This window comes from Eutrigla gurnardus, assembly GCF_963514095.1.
Source record: "Eutrigla gurnardus genome assembly, chromosome: 14".
NCBI classification, from domain to species: Eukaryota; Metazoa; Chordata; class Actinopteri; order Perciformes; family Triglidae; genus Eutrigla; species Eutrigla gurnardus.
In genome coordinates this window covers 17,962,565-17,985,933 of record NC_139937.1, presented here as the reverse complement: position 1 = coordinate 17,985,933, position 23,369 = coordinate 17,962,565, and the positions used below count along the sequence as shown (strand labels likewise).

The following is a 23,369-nucleotide window of genomic DNA, read 5'->3' as shown; positions in this document are numbered from 1 at the left end:
TGCTGACTGAGTAGAACTGCGTCTCTTTTTGTTTTGTAACCTGTTGGGTACAACAAGGCATGAATAACATTTACAATGTCCACCTTAGAACGCCTGAACTGATACAGGTTTGTTTCTGAATGATCCCTTCTCACTCTATATTTAATTATATATTAAATGTATTTAATTTCAACCAAAAAAAAAATGTTATTTGGAATATAATCACCTGATTATCATTGATGAAAAGTATATATTACTTCACCCAAAAGAAGTGTATTTGACTGTGTCTCTCAACATTCATATTAATGATCTAATAGTATTCCACTCATTTTATACCATGAGAGAAAAGTAGATCCATGAACTCATTTCCGTTGCAGTGCAACAGCCTCTGCTCTCACAGCACGACGAGAGATGAAGAGGAAGATGAAGAGGCTGCATGTGTAGCAATCAGCACTGCGTGTCAAGACCGGGCTCCTCTCCTGGGACCTGTAGTCTCTGAACCGAAGCATTCAATGGGGGAAAAAAAAGAGGCTGCTAAGTCGTCATAGTGATGATACGAGATGTCAAGGTGGAATAATGTTACCCCGCGATGTGTCGGACAGATTGCACCGTTTCTGTGGAGCCTGAGTGGCCCTGGCCCCTCTGGCTGAACGCCCGGCCGGCTCTTTAATACCATTTGGAGTCAAGTTAAGCAGTCTGGAGGAGCCGCTCATCTTCCCAATCAGCCAATGGGGCACATGGGGTCACTGTGTAATTCTGGGAAATGAGTGAGGTGGGCTACTCTATACTTTCACTGACCTCTGTATATAACACTTGACCGCAGCTAGAGCTTTACTCCCTCGGAGGAGGGTAAATCTGATAAGTGTGAGGCTGAAGATTTAATAAACCCCTGTGGGCATTCAAGTGCAGTTGACTTCAGTTGTTGCTGTCGCTGTATGAAAAAGGTGAAAAAAAATCAGCAATTAATCCTCGAAAGGGCTTCAGTAACAATCTTAATTGGTTACATCACGTGGTAGCTTTAGTTAACGAATAGTTCAGGCGACCTGCCAACGTCTGTAGTGAGAAAAAAGTTTGTATAATTTAATTTTGCTGTATGTAAGGAAGCCCTGTGATAACTTGGTGACCTCAAGGTCCACTTACTAGCTTTTTCCCTGGACTTTACACCTCGGTTTGTGAGCTCAGAACTCACTTTTTAACTCCAAGCAAAGTTAACGGTTTGTTAAACATGTGGGTTTTAAGTCAGCATTGATGCAAATTATCAAATCAAACTATCGAAACTGCTATTTGAATATTTTAATTTACTTTTTTAATACAATGAATGTTAGGGAAAAGTAATATTGACTGAAAAATATAACATTTTGCACACTAACACTTTTCCCGTGAGCACAAAAAGAAAATAGGAGCGTATGGTGTTGATGACATCACAGCTCAGCAGATCTTGAATTTTTATTTCTTATTATTGGGATAAGCATAGAAAATAACAGCATGCACTCTTAAAATGTATGACTTCACATTACTTAATGTGTTACTTCAAGTATTATCAGGAAAATATAGTCACAATATGACAAGTAAAAGTACCGATGATGCTGAATGACCTCTTTCAGTGTTGTATTTGAACACTTGTATCTGCTGTTGGGTAGTTTAATCTATAAGAATGTATTGTATCGTCAGCCTTTATGTGTTGTACTGTATTTGCAAAATGCTGCAATCCTGGCGCGCTTTCTGGACTACAAACTGCCTCACTATGTGTAGTCCAACGCCATTGGTTCATGAAGTGGCCGGCACAGCCAATCAGATCCGGTCTACTAAACATACTAAAAAAAAACGAAGTTGTTGCTCTATATCCTCGACCGATAATGTCGGAGTGCGGTGAGTTATGTTCCACTAATTTTACTTATTTTACGTGAGTGCTACGTTTCGATGACACGTGTGACCGCTGATATTAATGTATGGAGGTTTTCAACGGGGGGAGACAGCTAATGTTAACTTTTAGTCTGTCGCCGCCATTACACCACCGAAGAAGCGTATCCCGCCCTCCTTCTTCGGTCTTTTTTCTTCTTCTTCTTCTCCTCCTTTGGTAACGTTACCAGAAAGAAAGCACCACTGGTCCAAGTGGTAAAAGCGGTATAGTCGCGGGCTAATCTGGCTTCTATACCCGCTATCAAGGAATTATCTGACGGCGGTTGTATTAGCTTTCCGAGCTAGCGGGAGAGCTAGCCACCACGACGTTAGCCGTGTTGCCAGAAAAATGGCCATCGTTGCATGTTAGCAACTACGGTCCTGGCCAGAGTTGATACAGTTTGCTAGCTAGCGGCTAGCTGCTAACGGCTAGTTTTGACTCGCCACTCAGCTGTCGTGCTCGCTAGCTCAGGGCCTGACCCCCCCTTATCTAAACGGTCAAAGGAGCTAACACGATATTTGTTATTAGCATGTATACGACAGGATTAATCTCTATTTTGAATTATTGTATACCCCATTTACATTTTGTGAGTCTGCAGTTTTGCCTCGCGTTAGGTAATCCTTCACACGAATAACGTTCATGTCTTTTAGACACATGGCTCCTTGATAAATATGCACATGGTAAAAAGCAAATTACCACTGGTGCAAGGTAAAAAAGCAGATGCAGACCACCTCACGTCTCATCATTCAACAGCACTGACATGTTGCAGTCTTGCACAAACCCCAGTATGAATTTGACCATAAAAATCATCCCAACAGGAGCAGTGGGGGGAAATATTATGCCATACTTGACGGTTTAAATTATGTAGTTATATTCCTTCTATAAAGATCTATAAAAAAATATAGCAATTAATTAATCCCACTGCCCGCATAGCAATTTCAAATGCCTGTTAAAGTCTCTTAGACCTCAAACACTGTTAATTAAAAATATTTCACTGAGTGATTTGATACTTCTTTAAGAAGAATGTGGTCATTGTTGTTTTACGTTGATCCCAGGGTACATCATCCTATTCCTTTAACTTAAAACCTACATTCCCCAGCTGTTTTGGGACGTTGCTTTTTCTTGCGTGGACAAGGTGCCCTTTAAAAAAAATGAATCTATTTATAATGAGCCTATTTTAATGTTCAAGACATACATCTTCAGTAGGAACACATGGGATTGTGGTCTGCTGGGAAAGTTGCAAAGCATTGAGAGACAGAATAATATATCAATGTGTTGGTCCTGTCTTGGGATTTATCGACGATAAGATAACGATGGAATACCAGCCGCCTTGTCCTTTTAAGTCACCGTCTTGTCTGCCAGTTAAAATGATCAACTAGAAAATGTGTCACATTGATGCCATTCAAAGCTACTGATGTGTTTCTTTCAGTGGGTTTTCTTTGATTCGTAAATGTTTTTTGTTTTTTTTCAAAGCAGAGCTTTGTTGCTGCAGTTTGAGGTCTGATCGGTATCCAGTGAGTGGGAAGGATTGCAGAGATTGTGTTTGATTATAGCTAGCTACATTCAGCAGCAGCATGCACTTCCAGTGGGTCCAATTACAGCACATATCTAATTGATGTTGGAGCTAAACGTCTGCCTGGCCCATGAAATGGCAGAGAGACAGAGAGAGAGAGAGAGAGAGAGGGACTTGGCAAGGTCTCTACTGAGCAGCAACCTGCATGGTCAAAATAACAATTAGCCCAGCTCAGCGCATGGTGAGTCATCCTGGCAACCCCAGGGTTAGCCTCCCGGCGCTTGTGTCCAAGCAGTTGTCTTGATAATATATGCAGGCACTTCTTTTCATCAGGAGAGGGCAATGTTCACAACCTAACTCAAAATGTAATTCACTGGCGGGGAGGCATCTGTATAAGGCTCACGTCGTGATATTACTTTCATATTCCAAGCATGCTGAGTTTCATGAACTGTTTCACCTTTATCTGCCATCAGTTTTGCATTGCTGCATTTCTCATGAAATGTTTTTGATTTCTAATCCCCCCCCCCGGCAGCCATGGAGACGTCGTCGGTGTACATGTGCTTCCCCTGCTACCAGGAGTTCAACACCCTGGAAGAGGTGCTCGAGCACCAGTTGACATGCACTGCGGAGGAACAGCCGGAAACACCTGGAACAACCCCGGTCACTGTTCCGCTGCTGCAGACTGGGGTAAATATTGGCACGGTCAATAATATCCCCTTTTATCATGTGGTTGCAGGATCTTGATTTTAGTTGAGAACAGACCGAGTGATGCACCAATCCAACATGTTCAGTCGTGATACCTGGGTTTTGGGTATCAGCCAATATTGAGTACTCTTCTGATACCAGTCTTTAATTAATTAACTGTATGCCTCACTTTGGAAAAGTGACTGGAATCATTCCGTGTAATGCAATGCCAGGCTTGAGACACAATCCAACAATACAGAGATATAAATGTACTGTTTTGCCATCTATTAAGATAATTGTATCTGATTCCAAATTGCCCATTGTCAGTGATACCCGATCCAGCTGTTTGAGTCAGTATTAGACCCATAACGGTATCGTTACCAGTGCGTCTCTGAACGGAACTGAAAAACGTCAATATTGTGGCTGTGTTTCCTGAAACAATGAACAGTTTAATCGCATAAAAGCCTCTCAATCAGGTCTGGAGACTGACATTGAAGTGACAAGTGTAACTTTAGTAATAAATTGACAATATTCTGCTACTCATCATAGTAATAGGGACCTCAATCAGAGCACTTAACATTGAGTTGTTTGCAATGATTTATTGACTAATTTCAAGGGGTTGCTTTGTATTAATAACTATGTGTACACTGATCATAGAATAACCAGTTTGTTTTTCCTGTTAGATAGTACGTGCTTATTAGTGGTAACTGCCTGATCAACAATGAATAAGAAATATAATTATGTATCGGGACCGTTACCGAAATCCGGTATCAAACTGGTGAAACTGCAACATGCGATATGTTTTTATGGTGAATAAAATCGATAAAATAAAATTATTTTGTAATTATTCAAGTAATTCCTGTAGCTATAAAGTACTCTGAATATTTTATGGCAAACCGTTAAAATAGTTTACGCCTCTTGAGCGCTACTCTGTCGGTCTCGCTTAATTTTACAGTCCTGCTCTCGACCACTAACATGAGATCTGGTTTACCATCTGCCTCCATGTAAATGTGGCGTAAAGAGCGTAGTATTTATTTTCATGCTGCTCCCTCCCCCCTGCTGTGTCGGAGCGCTCCACATACAAACACACACATACACCGTTTAGTCAGAGAACAACTGATCACAGAGGCTGCGAAGTGAAGATTAATAACCGTGCTCGTTACTTTAAGTAAGTGCAATAAAACCAGCGCAAGTATAAAGCCAATAATTGATCAATACACTTGTTCAGCATCATCAGTGTGCGGTAAACATGGAGAAAAGTGATGTTTTAATCTGCTCCGTCCACAGTCCCTCATCCAGCGCTGCTGTTTTACACAGGCACAGCATGCTAGCTTGGCTAATTGGGAATTGTCCAGGGTTCCCACGCATCCTGGGAAGCTGTTGACCAATTTTCCGGTCACTGAAAACGCATGGTAAATGAGAGAAAAATTCAAATGTCTTAAAATGAGCTACTAGGCGGTCTACCGGAGCTCGCCAAAACTCAAAACACGGCCGTCAGGACTAAGTCCTGTTCAGGATCATATCGATGTTGAAATGGTTGCATATTGAGTTTATAGAGTATTGTGAACAGGCTGTTAATTTGTAGAAATGCTGTGAACACACAGTTGCATCACATGGTGGCACACGCAGGTTTAAACTCTGAATAATGTAAGGTAACTTATACTTCAAATGTAAATATTAGTTGCTGCTGGCTGGAAACTGTGGTAGTTTTTATTATACTATCTTAGGATGAATTTGTTCTAATTTCTAAATTCAAGATGATTTCATACATAAGTCATAGAACTGCATGCCTTCTACACACACTTTTACTGTGACATGGAGGAACATATCCCAGGAAGCTATTTTGTTGAGTTGCCTTTTAATGAATGCTATGAACAACTTGAAGTTCCCTCTTGTAAGCAGTGTTCCAGCGTATGTATCTGGGGAATTTATTATGAAGGGTGGAACGGAAAGGAGTGAAATGGTGATGCGGTGGTGTCGACAAGGTTGGAGTAATAAAGTTGTTGCCATGTTGGCACAGCCCACGGAGCCTCCTTGTTATTATTATTTTATTACCCTTCATAAAGTAAAGGCGCAATATAACCCTCGGCTACACACGCTAAAGCCAAAGCTAAAACATAGTCTCACTGTATAGCTTAGTTTGCCATGTATCTTGAAAGTATTAAAACCTATATATTTAAAATGAGCTGCCGGTTGAGAGAAAGTAGTCCCTCCTCCCTCTGCCAGTGCTACCTGCAGGCAGCGAATCACATCAGCAGAGGGAGGACAGGATGAATGTCGTGGATATCATTTTTTTTTATTCACATGTTAGTGTCAATATTGTGTTTCCAGTGAGATATGCTATTATTGTATTTATATAGTGACTTTGCTGTCGTAAATATGGCCGTTGCTGCTCCAGAATCAACATTTAGCTTAGTTATATTTAAAATATAAAAGTCTAATCCAGTTCTGATTTTAAAGACAAGCAGCTAAGCGGCACAAACATGATGAAAAAATAGGTTTTTCATCTCATATCCTCTTCTAGTGTTCAGTAGACGTGAAGGTCTTGATATACATGTCATGTGTTGGGAAGGCTGGAATACTACTTTTTTTTATTGGTACTGAAATAAGAACATGTGCATATTTTATACTGGTAAACTTATTTAAGACAAATATCAGAGTCAAAGTCAATGAACCGGTACATCTGCTCGACGTCTACATTTGCAGCAAAGCCTGCAGAATTTTAAGAAGTACTTAAGTGATGCCCTGAACTTCTTCTGTCGAGGGTGATGGTAAAATCCCACATTAGCATGCTGTTTATCAAGAGCCACTAGTGAGGCCAAGAGGTGAAGGCAAAAATGTGGCCGTGCTTAAAGTGGATTATGGAGTGTTGGACTTTTAAATTGGGCTCTGATATGGCGTAAATCATCCATATCAGTGTTGTCGGTTGAGCTTTGTTCTGAGAGTGTTCGTGTGTTAAACAGTATGCAGCTTAATGCGGAGGTTGTTTTCAGTAATATGATACAGTTCGGGTTGAGGTCCAGGACGCCACATTTACATGGGATCTGGCAGGGCTACACGATGTTGGCCAAAACGAGAGTTGTGATTGTCTTCATCAATATTGAGACCATGATTATTTCTCATTTTTATTTGTCAAGTTAAGGCAGAATATAATTGCCTTTTTTTCCCACATTTAAATAAACCGAGCCCTGCTTTCGCTTTCATGTTGCGCTACATTACTGCTCGTGTAGAAATCTTTGCATCAGAATAAGACTGGTCCTTCTTCACAGTGCATCTTCTAGAGGCAAATATGAATAAATTGTATCAGAGCTTTTTACCCCAAATTACATCAACAGAGCACCACTGTCATGTTGCGCTCATTGATGTATCTCGGTGTCAAAGTTAGACTTAAAATAAGGTTCTTGGTCCTGAATTCAGTGCCTTTTCATGTTGCCCGTCTCCTCTCTGGTGTGTGTATGTGTGTGTGTGCGTGTATATATAATTTTTTTTCCCATTTCCCGTTGCGAGCCAATATCAGACTGACATTATCCCTGCAGCAAACACTGCAAAGTATTGCCTTCAGTTTCGTCCACGATGCATTTAATGGAATAACGTTAATGGCATTCAGAAAGATATCCACACTGTAAAATAAAACCCAATTACAACTAGTGCTTGCAGGTAAACGGGCAAAAGCAGATGTCCTACTCTGAAATGCGGCCAGAACATTCAGGAAAGTCTTTCACGGGCCGCTGCTGCAGGATGCATCGCTGGCAGCGGCGTTACAGCCCCCCACAAAAAGGGAAACAAAGGCACAAACGTCCACCTGAACTCTGGTGGACAAAGGTCAAGCTCACTGTGACCTCCCGCCTGTCCATTCTTGCGAACGCGGTGTAAAGTGATGACATTGTGGACACGCGTCGATATAAGACGCCGCCTGACTTGTTGGCAGAGGCGTACAATTGCACAGGCTGCAACGTCAATTTCATAGTCGATCATGTTCATTGAATTGTGGGAGTCCAAATCTTGATTGAGATTAATATTTGAGACATTAATTGTGCAGCCCCAGTATCTGGTCCAGCTAAATCACCAGGACGCTCCTTGCGCTCCAGGATTACTGGAGTCAGTTTTAAAGAGAGTCTTATTTTCTTAGTGTTTTTCTCTCTGTTTACTAAATGTGTCCTTTTGTATGCAAATTCAGTGGTTTGGGGTCAGAGTGGATTTTTTGCATTGCATTCAATATTTTTATTTTTACTTTGGTTTGTCTTTGGAATTTATTCTTTTGGGATGAATTTCATCAAAATGCTGAACTCTATTAATTCTGTTTGTAGTTTTTTGAAAGTTGCATAGTGGGGCGAGTTACTCCATTTAATTTTGACACATTGCGTCTCGGCGGGACTTCTGAAAGCCCTTCAGGGTTAAAAGCAGTCGCTGTCACTCGTTCGGCGGTAGTGCGTGACGCTCTGAACTTGTGCCTAAACTTCCATTCTTACAGTCTTCAGCTCGCGTCCATAAAGCACGGTGACACTAATGACAGACAAATTGCATCCAGAGTCGCCAGCAGGAAGATGAGCATTAAGGAACGCAGTCAGAGCCACCCTTTTCTCCTGATGGATCACCCACTGGTCTTCCCAATGAGTGATCCATCAGAATACAGAATGACGGGACATGGTGAAAGGATCAAGCTCTAAAGAAGACTGTCTCCTCAAAACTCTTCGTTATACAATCCAAGTATGACTCATCGCCCGCATCTGCAAACTTCCTTCGCAACACACTAAAAATATGCACTTCACATTAGAAGGCATTAGAAGCTCTCGATAACGATTAAGTAATTTGGTCATTAGATTTATTCGGTCTGCCCTCTGGCAGCTTAAATCATTTTCTTAATTTAAAAAAAGTGTAATAATTCAACTGCATGCTCAGGTGTTGTTCAACCTTAAGACTTGAATTGCTGTTCGGTCTCAGGCTGTCTGCCTGTCCGACTGATGATGTTACATAGTATGGGACTTGTTTTCTGCCATTTGTGTAGCTAAATTAATTTAAATTAAAAACGTAAGCGGAGGATAAATGCCACAATCTGTGTTAGATGTGTTCCAACATAGATTGTTTGAATAAATGGAGAGCTTTGACATTGTGTTCTGCGATGGCACATTTATTTACTTATTTATTTACTTTGTAGGACATAGTTGGAGGTTCTCTCCTCACTTGCAAATGTGTTTTTTTTTTTTGTTAGGGGTGTACTGAAGCGTCCATTATCTGAAAATATGTAGTCAAACTATAGGATGATGGCAAAACAATACCCGATGAACTACATCAGTCCCACACAGTCTATACCGTCTGTGGCTTCGTACGCGATACCGCCGATCCGTTCTGTCTCAGAACCCGTTGCTTTTCATTCCGGCGCCCGTTTTATCAGGTTACAGCAGTCACACAATGCTGCGGATCGCACACATCTGGTTCCACACTGACAGCGTTGCAGTCGGCAGATCGTTTTCACTGTTTTTTAGCGACACTTTTGTGCAGTAGTACGCTGGTGCAACAGCGCCGAAACGCTTCCTTCATGTCGGTCAAGATGTACAAGGTTATATAAGCGTTCGGTTTCTTCAAAGGTGTAAATCATTTCCCATTTAGGCTGTGGTGAAAAGAGGTGAAATTATTCCAATTATTCTCTATTGCAGAGATCCTGGTTGCTCGGGACTACAGTTGGCTCACAACTCCAAACAAGCATGGCTGTTACTAGGCTACACACCGAATGAATCATGTTACATTTAGAATGCAGGGGGTTCATTTGTTGTGATTGTATAACAGAGACGCTCAACCCAATGCAGTTTATTGTCCCATTCTTTTCTCAATGCACAAAAAACAAAACTATTATATATGGTGGAGGATGAATATGGGAACCTCAAAGCCTGAAGAAAGAAGCTGCTCTGAAGTCTAACAATATTATATATATGTATACATATATATAAACAATAATCCTGATCAAAAGGATTGTTATCCCCATAATCATCAAAATAGGCTTAAACACTTGAAATGAGACAGGAATCACTTTATTTTATTAAGAAACAATAAATGCTATTGCATCACAGATAAGACGCATCTTTTTTTTTTTAAATCATTTAAATGAAAAACAATCAAATAATGTAAAATAAGACGATCATGCATCATAAATGTGCATGATGCCAAGCTAGACGGCTTTTTCACGTCACTTATGACAGTATTTACTGTTATCACGATAATGAAAATTCACCACGATTGATTATTTTTTGTGTTTTTTTCATCCCGATACACGATAACATCTTATATCATCCCATCCGTAATGGCGTTTGCCAGGCAGTGTCTGGGTGAATAGGCTGTGACTGGTGTGGGTTTTGTCTTTTAATATCCTTGAGATTCTTCGCAGGCACCTCTTGTCAGCAATATCACGATGCTCGGTAGATGGGTACCAGTGATGTCCGAGGTGGCTTTAATATTGTAGAGGCCCTCCTGTCCTGGGCCGTGCTCATCCCCGGTCAGTTTGTTGTATTTCCAGTCAAATATACTGACTAAAAAAATGGCATAGTTGCATCCCTAACGTTGGGTAATTCTGTATTAATTGCAAAACCAAACAAAATATTATAAAACTTGTGCACTTATTTGACTCGATTTGTTGTCTGCCTTTTTGTAAGAGGTACAATTTCAATCTCCTAAAATCTACTTTCCCCGTGAGTTCAAAACATCAATCTTGATCTTGACTAATCCTGACATTCTGCTCCATTACAGGCTTGAGTGACGTAAATAAAAAAGCAGTTTGTCAGAACCTTCTGAACCCTCTTTGTACCAGCTTTTAATAAAATATATGTTGGCAAGAAATGTAGGATTCTCACTAAAGTAAGTAAACAATCAATGCAAACCACTCAAAGGTGCCATGTGTATTCGGCCACATGCGGATTCCACTGCGTTCCTGTGATTCTAAATGTAATAATCTGCTTATTTGCATTTATTGCGTACTAAGAGTAACAAATCAGATTCATCAACGGTGCACGGGTTGATATTGCGACTGCAACTGCAGCTAGAGACATGGGGCCGATACATTCAATCCCAAAACAATTATCGTCATCATTTTGGATAATTGTAATTGCATATTGCCTCCGGACAATGCACATCTGAGAGAAAGGCAGACATTCGGGGAGATTACAGCCGATGAAATACATTGATTTCTGAAGAAACATTGTCACGGTCGGTAATATGACAGACGTACTTATTATTATATATTATAATGTGGCTCCTGTAGCGGGTTTAAGAGGTGATAGTGAGTCACTGCAGAGTCCAGTGTGAGAGGACGAACGAAAGAGATTTTTTGGCAGAAACTAGTAAATTACTTGTATAATTGATTCTTCCACCAGGACACCATGTAGCTGCGAGGAAAAGCAAAGGCTAGTCGATATCTCAACACAATACATAGACATCTTTGACCCAACGTCTCGCTGTAACCTCTTCACAATCTATTGATAATGTTAGTTCATTTTTTAAACATTTTAATGAGCTGAAATTCTCGCCAGATATACACATTGCAACTTTACGTTTCATAATTCTGTGAATTCTGCCAATTCCAAGTAGTAGAGAGATGCAAGCATGTGTTTTTGGATGACATTTGCTTTTCGGAGCACAGATCAGCCAAGTCTCTGAGCTCATTTACACCTGGTGTTAATGTGATGTCTGTATTTGTAAAAATAGAATGCAACAAAAGCCATACATCATTACAGTATGTGTGACACAAACTATATTAATTGAGTAATAGTTTCAGACACCTTTAGCCCCAATCTTGAGTTTCTGTTTTTATCGTTCAAATAGACTGAGGGAGCGAATGTAAAACCCCGTGGAGTGCCCCGCTCAACGCTGATGAACCTTTTGATAGTTATCGGCCAGACTGAGGCCTTATCTTGGCCTTCTGGAGCTCTCGGAGGAACCTTGGCGCTTAACATACGCTGCTCTAATTGATCTCAGTACCCCGACACTGAATTCTCATCCCTCACCTGCCACAAAGAATGAAATAAAAAGAAATGACTTGAAACAGCTATTTGAACAGTGTTGCAAGGAGTGGCTTTCCTTGCTACACAGAAACAAATGCGACAGTAATAAACTAAAGGTAATCTTCCTTTCCTCTCCTCCTTTGTCTTTGCAGCAACAGGCACTAAATGATTCAGTTGCAGTCCCACAGATGCAAGTCCAAGCAGGGGAGTCCCCCGTTAATAAGCTGGCTGCCGTCAGTCCAAATGGGACATCAGACCAGCCCAGGATCCTCTACCAGTGTGGGGACTGTGATGCACTTTTCAAGAGCCTGGAACTTTGGCAACAGCACAGAAAAGAAGAGACATGTCAGCAGTCTGAGGAAGCACCTGATTCACAACCAGAGCCAGAGACCGCTTCAGCTCAGAGCTCCAACTCAGCTTTAAATCCAGAGGATTCTTCTCCTTCCAAGAGTGAAAATCTTACGCCAGTACCAGCGGAGACTCTGCTTGTAGAGGAAACGAGGCAGCAAGTTGCAGAGACCCGTTCAGCTCCGATCTCCGATCCCCCCGTTTCTGAGGAGGCCACCCCGAATCAAGAGGATTGGTCCCCCCGGAGGAGAGGGCCAACCAAAAAGCCCAAGCCTGAGCCAGTGCTCCTGTGTGTGGACTGTGGCTCGTGCTTTGGCCTGGTGTCTGAACTGGTGGCCCACCGCAAAACCCAACATGGTTTCGAGGAGGCTCTGCACCGCTGCTCCGTGTGTGGGGAAAGCTTCCTCAATACAACACTATTTCTTTACCACCGCAAGCAACACCGGCAGAAAGGCGAGGAGAGGGTTGCCGTGGCTCCCGAGGAGACATCGGAGGAAGCTTGTACGCCGATCAACGGGACCGAGGAGGCGGTCCAGGGCGACGCTCCCTCCGCCAGTACCGTCACCTCCAGCTTCACGCAGCCCGAATTCTTCATGTGCACCCAGTGTGGGGAGAGCTTCAGCGAGGAGGGCGGGCTGGCCACCCATCGGAAGCAGAAGCACGGCCTGAAGGAGCCACTGCACAGTTGCCTCCATTGTGGGGAGAGCTTCATGAACACCACCCAGTACCTGTACCATCGCCGGCAGCACCGCCTCCCATGGGGGACAGAGGTGGCGGGCGGAGCTGAAACTGGGGATGAAGCAGCCACCACCCAACCTCAGGATGCTCCACAGAGCTCGAAGCGGCTGCTTTCCCCGTCTGCCTCTGCTCCTGAATTAGGTTCACCCCTTCCTAAGAAAAGTAGACCCTCTTTCAGGATCCTGAGCGGCAATAGTGCCGGTAAGTATTTGTTTTAAAGCCCATTCGGGGGGGGAAAACTATGCAAATATTCACAGGATCTTTTGTTCCTTAATGATCCGTTTTTTTGTGTTGTCAGGAAACAAGAGCACCAAAGAGGATCCAGAGGGCAGCACTGCAGCAGACTTGGACAACACCAACCACCCTCCACCTGCCAAGCTGCTGCAGGACTGGGCTCGCACACCACTACCCCACGTTTGCCCCTACTGTGGCAAAACCTTCACCCGGCGCGTCTTCCTCCGCACCCACGTCTTCAGCCACACTGGAGAAAAGCTCTTCACATGCAAGGTGCCGATCAAATTCGACTCAAAAATCCGTCCTTTTTCTTGAATCTGAGGAGCAAATTGTCTTTGATGAAAATGTCACTTACATCATGCAGCAGACATCGGCAGGATGATGTAATGCGTTTGAAGTGTTTCAGGTTTATGGCAGACACAACCTGAACCTCCGACCTCATTATATTTGACAGTTTCTCCGGTGTCTCTGCACAACGGAGGTCGTTTTGAAAATGATAATTTGAGCAAGTGTAGCACACATGCAACTTTTTTTTGTTCCCTTACAAGAGTGTGCAGAAAACCGTTGTTAATGCTGAATTATTTGTGTTGTGAAGGTTTGCACAAAGTCCTTCACTAACTCCCAGAGCCTGCTGCGCCACAGCATGAGCCACACTGGCAACAAGCCCTTCAGCTGCAACGTTTGTGGCAAGAACTTCTCCCAGGCCGCCACCCTGAAGAGACACCAACGCATTCACACATCGACGCATCCTCGGCGCAAGCGTGGACGCAAACCGGTACAGTCTCCACCGTTCCATCGGCACTAAAACACCTTAAAAGTGACCGTTACGTGGAAATGATTCTGCAAGATATACTTGGATTTGTTAGTTGTTGGAAACTTATGACCATTTCTAGGAATAAATAAATAATAAGAAATAGAAGAAGAATAAATATTTTGTGTTAGCTTAGCTGTGGAATCCTATTTCCTGACCTTGACTGCTGTGTCCCCCGATGCAGGTGTGTACTTTGGACAATGAGGGAGCTGCTCATCTCTTCTCGTGTCCTCACTGCCCGTCACGGTTCAACACGGAGGATCAGCTTAACCATCACAAGTAAGGACACAACAGCAGTAACGCATTACATTTTCAGCGTTCTCTATTAGCAGAAGGGTAGGAGGAAATGATTGCAGCACATTTGACAATCCCCATTACATATAGTCACTCGTATTCACCACTCTAAATGGCGCTAAACTTCCGGATCTCCATATAGACCAGACCTTGTCAATATTCAATCATTTCCAACCCTGTTTACAATATAAATGCATAAGAATTACCGTTCCCAACTGAACCCGGGACAGGATTTAGATAACCCCTGCCTGTCGCCGGAAGCCGTGGGAGCTGAGCCGTGTCTGACTACTGAGCAACGCCTTAATGCGTTGTAGCAAAACACACTGACTGAGATGTCTGGGTGCCCTTGAGCCTCAGCCACATATGACTGACAGACATGGGCCCAGTAAATTAGGATCATAACGATAACAACCCAGGACGGGGGAAGAGCCTGGTCCTGTCCTGCATGGTTGAGCAAGGGGGAGAGGATGTGTGTGTGTGTGTGTGTTTGATTGGCTTTGGCTATAGCACATTGGATGTGAAATAAAGCAATGTCTGTAAGGTTGAAGTACTGATGATAGGCAGTGTGTTTTACCAGCAGCAGCACAATGATCTAGACGTGGATGTACTGGAGAGCCAAAAGCAGAAAAAGCCTGTTTACTGTTCAAATATATTTGACTACACTTGCGATCGTCTTGATACTGAGCCAAAACGGCAGCCGTCAGTGTTAGTCAGTTAATATCTGCAGATAATATCCTTGATTAATCCCTATTTAATTGGTCGATCAAAAACTCTCCTCAAGTTTATTCTTTCGTCTTTTAAACAGTCCAAAGAAAACCCAACAATCACAACTCAATGTCAACTTACAAGCTTTTTTTCCCCCCAGAGCTTTTAACTGCATCTCACAGTCTTCATCAGCAGATGGAGTTTGCTGGAGACTACTTACTTAAGATTGTTTTTCTCTTTATTTCCAATTCCACGAATGAACCCTCAGCTAAACAAGGGTTCCTATTTAAGAGTATGAGGGAATGCAGCAGATGGCATTTTGTTGTTGTTGTTGCTTAATATGGTTAAAATTTTGCAAAGTTGTTGCTGATTAATTTTTCCGTCGATCAACAAATCGTTTTATCTCCAGTTAGTGTAGTACTAACGCTGTGCGTACTGTGTCACCCCTATTCATTAAAGAACATCTGGCTGGGCGAGGAGGTGACCCTGACGGAAAATGTAATTCTCCCAGCTGCCTCAGGGTCGGCTGTCCCTGAAATATTGATTCCTCTTGTCTCTTTAACAGGGAACAGAAACAGGCTGGCCTCTTATACGGATATTGAGAGGTCCTTGCACATCACCTCTAGCATCCCGCTTTACTTAAAGTGACTCATGTCTTTTTGCTGCAACATTACCTGTAGCGGGAATATACATAATTAATGGACTTGCATGTGTGCATTATCTAGGGGAACCGTACGTTTCCTGAACTCAAACATCATCTCTGTTTGTTCAAGCTGCTCAAAGAACCAGTATTGCATTTTTTTTTATTTTTTTTTTTCCACAAACGGAAAGCAGGTCTGATGCAGCATTAGGTGAATACATCCTAACACTTCTCTCCTCCCTCCAGGCTATATCCAGTGTAACGTTATGCAATGGATAAATATAGTCTTTCATGTCCTAACTCGGACTCCTCCCAGTTAACTGCTGCGTTTTTCTTTTCTTTTTTAATCTCTAGCCCTTATACACTCAGCTAATGGCCCTTATTTAACCTGAAGCACAGCTAAGCACATACTTAACGGTAATCCTCCTGCGTGTCAAATATAGGGCGTTGGCTCAAAAATCTCTTTATTACCATTTTGGTGTCTTTTGTGACTTTTTAAGTCTTTGTATTGTGTAATTGAATTGTTGGTCTGTGAGGCAAAGTCCATGTTATTCCTGTTGAAACGTATCATTGTTGATGTGAACACGTGTGTTTCTGTGTGTTAAACAGACTGCTCCACACCAGCCATCCATTTCCTTGCCCCGAATGTGGAGAGGCCTTTCAACGCAGGAGAGACCTGGACCTGCACTCGCTTACTCACCAAGGTGAGTGTTCAAGGGCTCAGCCTGGCATCAAGGCATTTACCCCAGTATTTCTAGGGTTCGCAGCAACAGAACATCATTGTATTAAATATTTTCTTTATTTAATACAATTAAATACAATTTAAACACTGTATGACTGTTTCCATGCGACCCAGTGTGGCGAACTACAACCAAGAAATCAGATACAAGCCCCATTTTGCCTTCTTGTAAAGGAAACCAATTAGTTATGCTGTTTGTATTGTATCAGTACAGCATGTTGTGAATTACTATTGATTAATGCAAAGGCGATAAACGCCCTCATCAGCCTGCCTGGGTGGCCCACCTTGTTTACTCACAATCATACATCCACGTTATACACGCGTCGTTCCTGCGACGCATTAAGTCAATGACTCTCAATTGATTTGCGTCCCATATGGAATGGAGGAGGAAGGTGGAGGTAAGTTAATTAGGTCAACATGTTGACTCTTCATCTTAATCAGAGTGGGGTGTCGGCACGGCAACCTCATTAGTTAAGCTTGAAGAGTCGGCGTGCAGCGGGGGGTCAGAGGTACGGGGCTCCTCTGAGAGAGATGATTGGAGAGATTGATCCATTGATCAGTCCAGGGCCATAGGCCGAGACCGTCCTTATGAAAGGTTTAATTAGAGGGTCCCAACGGGGAGCAGAGTGGGACGAACCCACCGGGAAGGGCGGTACAGATGGTTAGCAGATTGCAAGATGTTGGCTTGACGACCTCTAGACATGCTGATGCACCATCAGTGGCAGCGACTGACAGTGGAAATAATCTGCAGCTATTTTGGAGTAGAAATGTAAAATATTTGCTGGTTCTGTGTTCTCACTTTTGAGGATCTGTTTTATATATTTATATATGTAAATTTAATATTTTTACTTTTTTGACAAGAAAAGCACCTAGAAGACCCAAAACCACAAATATTTTATTTACAGTAAAGACCAAGTAATCTCCACTGTCAATAGTCTGCCCAGGGCAAATTGATCACTATATGCAGGTGATTATAATTCATGCAGATTACCATGCATTTGTATTTTTATACCATGTATATAAAAGCAGGGCCAACATGGTGCCTGTGAGCGCCTGGTCGTCCAATGAGTCACACAGGGAAAGTAAGCTCTAAGTAAAAGCACAGGTTGAGTTTGATGAGTGGTTTTTTTTTATATACCGAAGTCGGCATATTTTAACATTCTTTGCAATTGGAGCACCGTGTATTTATTAAAAAAAAATATTTTCTGTCAATATTATCAAATCCATTAAGTGGCTTTTTTTTTTTCATAAGACATTTTTTCGCTCGATGCTGTAAGTAGGACGACAGACCACTTAAACTTATGACCACTTCCCTTGCAGACAAGAAGCCGGCCACGTGTCTTCACTGCTCATCCCAGTTTGTGAACCAGTCAGTGCTGGAAATCCACATGCAGCGGTGCCCTTCCACAGAGGAGGACAAGAACACTGGTCGTGGACGGGGTCAGGGCCGGGGACGATGCACTGGACAGGTCGGGAACACTAAAAATAAATGCTTTTTTTTTTAGCAGGTTTCTCCGCTGTAAACATATGCAGTGTGAGAGATTGCTAAATGTTACGTGACAGAATTATTCTTTTTACAAGCTTGAAAAAAAAGTACACGGACCAATTTGGCATTTTCCAGTCAGGACAGAAAGGTGGGGTTAGCTAAAGGGGGGGAGCTAACAAAGGTCCCCAGTTGTGTGACATTGTGGTGACGTCTCAGTCGGACCATGAAGACACCGACCTTTTCTCTTTTCATTAATTGCCCCTCTCTGTCCTTTCTCCATCTCCCTGCTCTCCGGTTTGTCTTCCTCCCATCTCTTTTTCCCCCTTCTCCTCCCTCAGGTCGAGTGTGACCTATGCGGCCACCGTTGCATGACCCAGGAGGGCCTCGACCTCCATCGGTTATCCCACACGGGCCAGACACCTCTAAAATGCCCAGTGAGGCCGTGCCGCCGCAGATTTACCTCCAATAGTACCCTGGAGGAGCACGTGCTGGCCCATTTCCAGGGCACGCTTGGCAAGTCCAAAAACCGACCCCGCTTCCGCTGTGAGATTTGCCTCAAGGAATTTTCCTATAATTCCACCTTCAGCGTTCACATGAGGACACATACTGATGAGAGGCCCTTTGAGGTAAGAAGGGTGGTGCTTGTGGGTGCATGTGCTTGCATAAAAAGGGCATTTTTCTCAGCCCTCGATCACATTTTTTCCTCTTTTTTAAACCCTGTATGTCAAATTGACACCCAGCACTTCCTTACCCCCATGGTCACACCCGTTCATAGCTGTGGCCATCTCCTGTTCTGGAGCGTGGCCATTCGTGCAGTGTGTGTCCTGCGGGTGTTTCCTCCCCTCCTGTGTACCTGTGATTAATGACAGGGCTGAGTTAAGGCCTGTCAGCTCCCAGCCCTGTGCCCGTTACTATTCTGGGACTCTCCCCCCCCCCCTCTCTCTCTGTTGCTCTGGTGACGAGGCAGGACATCAACTACAGACCCACCCAAGCCCATCACAGCACGTCGGGGTGTAGAAATTGATTCAATGTTTGCAACTTTGCTTTGAGCCATATCTATCCGGCACGCTTCGGACTGAGGTTCAAGGAGCGCTGCCGATCAAGCACAAAGTTACGGGGCTGAATTGAAATCAAATGTGCGTTCCTGAGGGAACATATTGATCAGTATATGAAGCCCACCTAGAAAGGTAATATTTTCTTTTTAGGGTATATCTCACAGAGTTACTGAAAGTTGAACATTTATTAAATCTGTGTGGAAATCAAAGCGAAGCACAACAAAGTCATTCTTTTGTAGGGCTTAAGGTTGAATCGAGTATGTGGGCGCTCAGGAGGAAGCAAGCAACACTTAGAGCTTTAATTGGAGGACATTTTGATAATCAAGACATATTTCAAGCAAATATGCAAAGTCCTCTCTGGTTCCAGCTTCTTAAATGTTAATATATGCTGGTTTTCTCTGTCCTCTGTGAGATTAAACGGAATATATTTGGTTTTAGGACTGTTGGGAGGACAAAACAAGATTTTTGAGGACATCACCTTTCAGACGGTTCGAAACAACCGATTTTATAGATCAGAACAGATAATCAATTCATTGTTCGAAAATCATCAGCAGATTGGAGCATGTTTTTATTGCTTTGCTTATCCACCCTCACCCCCCTTTTCTACACCTGGCAGAAGTGCTGCATCTACTAAAAATATATAAGAGACGTCTCAGAAAATATTAATTGTTGTACTGTTTTTTTTTTCATCTGCATTGTTGTGAACAAAAGTGTACTTTCTTCCCTAATTCTTCCCTTTTTCTGTTTTGTCCACTTCCATTATCCACTTCCCCGTTCACCTCCACCCCCCCCCACCCCACCAGTGCGCCACATGTGGCAAGCGCTTCCGCCAGCTGCCTCATCTGCAGGACCACGAGCGCATCCACAGCGGTTTACGGCCTTTCTGCTGCTGGATTTGCGGCAAGAGTTTCAGCGTGGCGGCCCGGCTCACCGAGCACGCCCGCACCCACAGTGGGGAGAAGCCCTACCCCTGCCCCCACTGCCCCGCCGCCTTCCGCTCTCGCTCCAACCTGGACAAACACACCCGGCTGCACGGAGACCTGCCTATGGAGAACATCGAGGAGGCAGCACACGCAGCCGAGGCCGCCCATGTCCAGAAGGTGCTGGAGGGGGCCAAGGTACTGTCTTCTCTGGCCACCACAGGGGAGCTGGAAGCCGGCACGGTGCAGACCATCTACGTATTGCAGGGGGCCGAGGGAGGTACCGAGACGGTAATGATCCCGTCTGATCAGTTCGCTGCCATGGACGGCACCTCGCAGGTCGTCATCCTGCCCTCCTCCGTTCTGGGAGCTCAGGGCATTAGCGTTCCCACGATCACCATGGATGGAAATGAGATCACCATGGTGGAGACGAACCAGTCATCGCAGCACGCCATTGAGTTCATCGTGGAGGAGACCGTATAGATAGAAGATTCAAATTTATTGTGGACTAGTTGAGAGTAAAGACTCTGGGAGTTAAATGATAATTGAAGCATATTGAGTGATTACTTCTATATAGTTTGATAGGTTTCTACAACAGTCCCACCCTCTGTAGGAAGTAATAGTGTTGTACAACTTTTCTCGAGCAGAAAATGTCAAACCATTGTTCAAAAAGTGTAAAACTAATGAATCAAATACACAGACTAAACGCTCAGGAGAGGATGTACCTTTAAATTAACAAACCGATTGTAAAATTGGCCCCTCGATTGTATACAGACGTGTATTTACAACCCCTATTTATTAGGGTAAGACAAGTGGTGGTCCTTGAAATGTCTCCGGCTTTCTTTATAATAAAACGCTTCAGCTTTCCCACTTGTGAGCGTCTCGTCAATTTATAAGGTACATGACACGAGGGGCATCGCCCCCATCCCTTCAGATGGGAGGGTTTTTATAGTTCCTGGTGTAAACGGCCACTTCTGCCTTTTGACAAACAGCTGGAGGTCGGACAAGTCGGCGAGCCGCTTTTCAAAACCGCAGCGCTGATGTCACGGGCACGTCAATGTTAGTGAAAGGCAGAATGAAGTAGAATTGTGTGTATAGACCAACCCTAATGTTCCAATAATTGATAGGACATTATGTTATTGATTGATTTTGTGTCATAATTAAGTGCAATGGTAACGTAGATATGACAAGATCTATGATGATTAAGCTGAAGTACAGCATTACACAGTGGCAAGTAGTGCAATGAAATTATCCAGCACTTGCTGTATAGTTATCAAAAATAATGATGCTATTTGTGTCTAAATGGGGAAAGGCATAATATGATATAAGTTTCGCCAGCGCTGCAGTGGCCCATTATAGGCTTCTAAAGTGCAGTTTATGGCCGTCTCCTACCCGGTGATTGCTGACAGGGGGGTTTGAAACCACACTCACGCAGAGGCACTCTGTCTTAGTTTGTTTCCATGTCATGGAGGGAGAAATGCTGATGATTTTGTGTGGTACCGAAATGGGGGAAATGGCAGCATTTCTGCAGTGGCAGAGAAGCATATCAGGAAATAAAGAGGGCTCCCGAGGAGCGAAAAGAAGCCAGTGCCAAGAATCAAGCTGCTCTTCAATGCTTTTCTGAGAGTCAACAGGCAACCAGTCGATAAAAACGTGCCTGTTTTCCCCCCCTCTCTAACTACAAAATCCTGAGAGCTGGTATTCTGGTGGAGTGCCGTTTATCATACCTGCTGCCGAACATCGAAAGGGAAAAAACGCACTCAACGAAACACACGTGATGAAATTGGCGATGCTGGAGGTGAAATCACGAGACTTGTGTGCTCCAGGGAAACAGCCTGCCTGAAGTATTATGGTCCGTTTGCTTTACAGAAAGCGGTATATAGTGTGCGGCTGTTCATTTATTTGCTCACTTGTCACGGTGCTTTTTTTGTGGTAGTTCTTGGTTGGTGATGAAAAAACTGATGTAACTTGAAAATCTTTAAATCCTATGGATTTCTATGAATTGTGCAGAGTCATAGTTAAACTTATGGTGTTAAGGAGCATTTTTATGTTATAGCATGATGTCAGAATGTTGATTGTTTGTATTTGCAGTGTGTCTTGGTTGTTAAGCAGCAATCACCTCACTGACAGCCATGTATCCCAAGATTTACTGAGAAATGCAGCTGAATTCAGCTTCTATTTAATGCACGTACAACAACGACATGGTTATTTATTATAGACCTTGGGATTGGTTACTTTTTAAAAATACATTCAAGGGCAACTTTTGATTAAAAAGACAACATTAAAGGCCTTGAGTTCACAGGTAATATTTTTAAAGTCAATGGAAACTGACAGGAGTGTTTAACTTAATTATTTTGTTCACTTCACTGATGAAAATACCCACAAACCAACGTTCAAGTAAATGATTTATAATAATAGCTGGGAATATAAACTGTATGCTTGCATGTGCGATGGTTTGTACAATTGTGTTTTTAAATTATTCATGGCATTTATAGGCTGTTGGCAGTGAAAATAGGTCGTTTTATTTTTTATTTTTTTATAAATACATTTTAAAACAACCACATTTAATGGACAAGTATGCAGATTCGTGGGGCCTAAAATAAGCATCACATTTAGGAATGTCCTTGTTCCGAATGAAAACACGGGAAACGAGCACGCGTGCAGCAGCTGCCCGCACCCTGGGCATCCCTTTGATTCTCACCTCTTTTTCTATCATAAACACTAAAAATACCCGAGTGACCCTCAGGAGAGTCATGTGCATATTCAGCTCTCGCAGCAGTAAACTCGCTGACATCACCGTGTCTCGTGCAGGTGGAGGAAACCGGGAGCTCTGTTGCTACACCTATAAGGTAAAAAAAAAAAAATGGTGGATATGAAGTCGTTTAAACTGTTTTAAATGGCTTTTCAAATTGTTGGACTGTTTCTTTTCTTTGTTCTCTGTGTCAGATGCGTTGACAGTTTGACATTTCAACGTATAATCAATTAGTTATATTTTATCCATTAGCTTACTTTCTACTTAGCATCTTCAAACGTTTAGCTAGCTAGTGTTAGGCTTGCTATTTCCACTTTTGACTACTACTTCACTACATTGTGTTACATTTCACTGGATTTATTTTAACGCTCTATTTAGGAGTTGCAGATTTATATTCAAATGTTTGAGCTAACGTTTCTTGTCCACTACTTGTAGCTAGTTCAACTGTTTAGCTAGTGCTAGGCTAGCTATTCCCAGCTATTTCTCCGCCTGTTGATCCTCCATTGTGAGTCAGCAGTAATGAAACGTACCTGGCTGACTCAGCAGTTGGAAGTTACCGATTTCCGATTACAATGAAACGCAG

At 43.0% G+C, this 23,369-nt stretch overlaps 1 protein-coding gene across 1 annotated transcript; it reads left to right on the top strand.

Moving 5' to 3' along the window:
• Window positions 1-1,783: 1,783 nt before the first annotated feature.
• Window positions 1,784-20,900, top strand: znf574 (zinc finger protein 574). Its single transcript, XM_084026821.1, has 10 exons — window positions 1,784-1,848; window positions 3,925-4,079; window positions 12,217-13,351; window positions 13,449-13,657; window positions 13,980-14,159; window positions 14,380-14,474; window positions 16,444-16,538; window positions 17,894-18,042; window positions 18,398-18,685; window positions 19,918-20,900. The coding sequence occupies exons 1-10, from the start codon at window positions 1,836-1,838 to the stop codon at window positions 20,515-20,517; spliced, it is 2,919 nt and encodes a 972-aa protein (XP_083882947.1). The 5' UTR covers window positions 1,784-1,835; the 3' UTR covers window positions 20,518-20,900.
• The last annotated feature ends 2,469 nt before the right edge of the window (window positions 20,901-23,369 follow it).